The 4,047-nt window shown below is 47.9% G+C and overlaps 1 protein-coding gene across 1 annotated transcript; it reads left to right on the top strand.

Moving 5' to 3' along the window:
• Nucleotides 1–914: 914 nt before the first annotated feature.
• On the top strand, nt 915–3,809 carry LOC102975914 (melanoma antigen preferentially expressed in tumors-like). Its single transcript, XM_007104827.1, has 3 exons — nt 915–1,201; nt 1,652–2,224; nt 3,236–3,809. The coding sequence occupies exons 1-3, from the start codon at nt 915–917 to the stop codon at nt 3,807–3,809; spliced, it is 1,434 nt and encodes a 477-aa protein (XP_007104889.1).
• The last annotated feature ends 238 nt before the right edge of the window (nt 3,810–4,047 follow it).

Below are 4,047 nucleotides of genomic sequence, written 5' to 3'. Positions count from 1 at the left end.
TTTTTATTTATTTATTTTTTTTTGCGGTACGCGGGCCTCTCACTGCTGTTGCCTCTCCCGGAGCACAGGCTCCGGACGCGCAGGCTCAGCGGCCATGGCTCACGGGTCCAGCCGCTCCGCGGCATGTGGGATCTTCCCGGACTGGGGCACGAACCCGCGTCCCCTGCATCGGCAGGTGGACTCTCAACCACTGCGCCACCAGGGAAGCCCGGTTTATATTATTTTAAAATGTCTTAACCAAGCAGATATTGTTTTTAATGAAAAGTATCTCTTTGGAATTTTATTTCTTGACCTTTAAAATATTTACTTTGTGCAAATAGCATTCATTTTAGGGGTATATTATTTTAAAATGTCTTAACCAAGCAGATATTCTTTTTAATGAAAAGTATCTCTTTGGAATTTTATTTCTTGACCTTTAAAATATTTACTTTGTGCAAATAGCATTCATTTTAGGGGTATGTCCTTCATCTTTCTCAGCCAAGTTAACTGTGGGAATTGAGGATGGAGGCTCTGCTGGGCCACATGATGCTCCTATTCCCATAGTTTTGGGGCCCTACGTGATGGTCTGAAAGTTTTCCCCCAAGAAAGATAAGGGACATTGTTAAGGCTCATGGTACACACTTACCACTGGGACATGAATTAAGCAAAGCAGTGGGTGGAAATGGATGGACTAGTGGTTGCCTTTCCTTTTCCTCGGTACTTGTGAGATACTTGTTCTGCTGCCAGCAGGGAAAGAGTTATGGCTTTGTGCCCACTGAGCCTAGAGTGGAATTCGGGAAAATTGAGACTCTTCTACCAGCGCGCTAAGTCCCTCTGAAGGGTGGGGAGACAATGGAGGCTTGCTCATGCTTGGCATGAAGAGGATGTCTTGTTCTCTGATGGCTTCCACAGGTTTTCTTTTGGAAAAGATCAGAATGAGTGTCTGGAATCCACCCAGACTCCTGGACCTGGTGGGAATGAGCCTGTTGAGGGATGACGCCTTGGCCTTTGCTGCTCTGGAGGATCTACCAACAGAGTTCTTCCCACCACTGTTCATGGAGGCCTTCCACGGGAGACGCAGTGAGACCCTGAAGGCCATGGTGCAAGCCTGGCCCTTTGTCCGCCTACCTCTGGGAGGCCTGATGGAGATGCCTCATGTGGGGACCTTACAAGCAGTGTTGGATGGGCTTGATGTCCTGCTTGACCAGAAGGATTGCCCCAGGTGAGTCTGCCAGGTAGGCTGGTAGGGTCCTAGACATTGTTGAAGAGACAGCTGGTGTCATAAGAGTAGATAGCCAAGGGGTGGACCAGAGGCTTCTGATGATGTCAAGGAAGAAGCTCAGAGGCCTTGGACATTGCTGAGCTCACTTTGGGAAATGCCTTCTGGAAGTGTAGGAGTGCCTAAGATGCAGGGGAGCCTGAAAGAACATGCCCCCACAGCCTGCTAGTGATGATTAAATGTACTAGAAGTAGAAAACCAGAAAGAATGGAAGGGGGAAAGGAGATGGAGGAAAGAAAGGCAGAGAGGGAAGAAGAGGGCAACCAGCAGGTGATGTCCAGAATGTGAAGTAAAAGCACATGTGGGAAATGAGTGTTGCCTAAATTTTGAGACTGTGGTTTCATTATGTGTGGATCTTAAACCATCCCTGCCAATCTGCTGTTTCCCCCACAGGAGGTGCAAACTGCGGGTGCTGGATTTAAGGAATACTGGCCAGGACTTCTGGAGCATGTGGTCTGGATCCAATGTCCATGTGTCCTCAAGCTCAACAATGGCACCAGTGGCTAAGGACAGGTCAACGACAGAGCAGCCCTTGGCTCCCTTGGAGGTGTTTATAGAACTTTGCCTCAATGAAGGGACCACGGATGAATTCTTTATCTACCTCATGCAGTGGGTGGAGAAGAGAAAAGCTTCCATACACCTGTGCTGTAAGAAGTTGAAGATCGTTTCAATGCCCATGGAAAATATTATGAAGGTCCTGAGTATGGTGCAGCTGGACTGTATCCAGGAGGTGCAAGTGAACTGCACCTGGCATGTGTCCACCCTGGCCGTGTTTGCTTCTCTCCTGGGCCAGATGGATAATGTGCAGAGACTCCTGCTCTCCCACATCCACGTCTCTGCACTTGGGGAACAGGAGGAGCAGCACGTTGTCCAAATTACCTCTCAGTTCCTCAGGCTGCACCACCTCCGGGATCTCCGTATGGAATCTCCCTCCTTCCTCCAAGGTCGCCTGGAACAGATGCTCAGGTGAGGATGGCTCCACTGACCGAGTAACAGAGAACACAACACTAGAATGTCACATGCATTGTCTCCTTTGTTGCTCTATCCTGAAGTGTGGCATCACATAACCACACAAATCAAGGTAGAGGGACAAAGTGCGATAGAGGCTCTGGAAAGGGACACCATGCTAGGAAGCTATAGATTGGAGGGTTCAGCTCTATGAGTGTTTGTGATTTCTTTCTCAGGAAGAGATGTCTTTGTTCAGGTGACTTTTAAAAAAAACAGGTAAGAGGGCACTGAAGAGGGGAAACAACCTCAGACCTGAGTATTTCTAGAGAAGCTCTGTGCTCAACCATTTTGTGACCACAGTGAGCCTGTCTCAAATTCCCCATCTGTAAAATGTTGCTGTGCTCCAGATAAGGTAATTAATATACGGGAAATGCATGATTCTGCTGGTAAGGAATGGGAAGCCAAAAGCAAAATAGAAAGTGGTAGGTGGTTTGCAGATGATGCAGGGATGTAACTGAGCCCCTGCAGGCTGGAAACCCCAGTTGATGATGTGGGATCTTGTCCAGGTTGGTTCTCTGTGCATGTCTCCCTCCAGCCTCATCTGGCACAGAGATATGGGCACCTGGGACTCAACTAGTGAGCTAAAGTCACCCTGATTTGAGAATATTTTTTTGTTTGTTTTGACTCTAAATATGAAAATTCAGTGATGCTCACTCTTGATTAAGACTCTGTGCTAGGCTCTCCTCTGAGCATGTTCTAGTGAATTCCACTATTTTCATTCATCCGCAAAAGGAAGTGGAGTATGTTGTACCCTGCTTGACTGATGAGGAAAGAGAGCTTTCAAGATTCTGTGTACTTATCTCAGCCAAACAAAGAAGGTGACAGGAGTCAGGCTAAAATGAGATTGGGCATTGTGGGTATTGATTGTTATCAGATGGTCAAAATGACCTTGGCCTTGGGTAAATCTCCCACCTTGAGGTCACCTTCCATCCCAGTTTCCAAGACCTAATTCCTCAGTTTCTCTCCCAGGTGCCTGAAGACTCCCTTGGAGAACCTCGCAATAACTCACTGTCTGATTACAGAATCAGACTTGAAACATCTGTCCCACTGCCTGAACATCAGTCAGCTAAAGGGCCTGGATCTGAGTGGTGTCACACTGACTGACTTTAGTCCTGAGCTCCTCCAAGTTCTGCTGGAGAAAGTTGCAGCCACGCTCCAGGAACTGTACTTAAATCTGTGTGGAATCATGGACTGTCAACTTGAGGCCATCCTGCCTGCCCTGAGCCACTGCTCCCAGCTCAGGACCTTCAGCATTTGTGGGAACCTCCTCTCCATGGCCATCATGGAGAAGCTGCTGCGTCATACTGATGGACTGCCCAGTTTAATTCTAGAGCTGTATCCTGCCCCAAGGGAGAGTTACAGCTCTCAGAGAATTCTACACCTGGGGAGACTTGTCCAGCTTCAGGCTGAGCTGATTGAGATTATGAGGAACTTAGGAAGACCCAGGACCATCTGGATTAGCTCTAGCCCCTGTCCTCGCCGGGGCAATGAGATATTCTATCATGAGAAGACCATTATATACTGCTGTTTTGTCCCTCCCTAGTTGGTTGCCTCTATGAAAAGCTTTCTTCTGGGCACTGGAAACTGAAACCTAGGAGATAGGTGCATTGTGAAGAGAACACAGACTTATGGTTTCAGGCATCTGCTCAAAGTGAATTTGAAAAGGAAAGGTGATCCAGCAGGGGTACAAGATTGAAGGGGAAAAGTTGACTCAAGGAGTTGATGGGAAATTCAGTGTGTTGGTGCTCCAGGGATGGAGTGGATATAGGGGTGGAGGAACC

The sequence above is a fragment of the Physeter macrocephalus genome, chromosome 3, assembly GCF_002837175.3.
Source record: "Physeter macrocephalus isolate SW-GA chromosome 3, ASM283717v5, whole genome shotgun sequence".
NCBI lineage: Eukaryota > Metazoa > Chordata > Mammalia > Artiodactyla > Physeteridae > Physeter > Physeter macrocephalus.
Note: the sequence above shows the minus strand (reverse complement) of the source record. Positions and strands in the feature narration are given on the sequence as shown.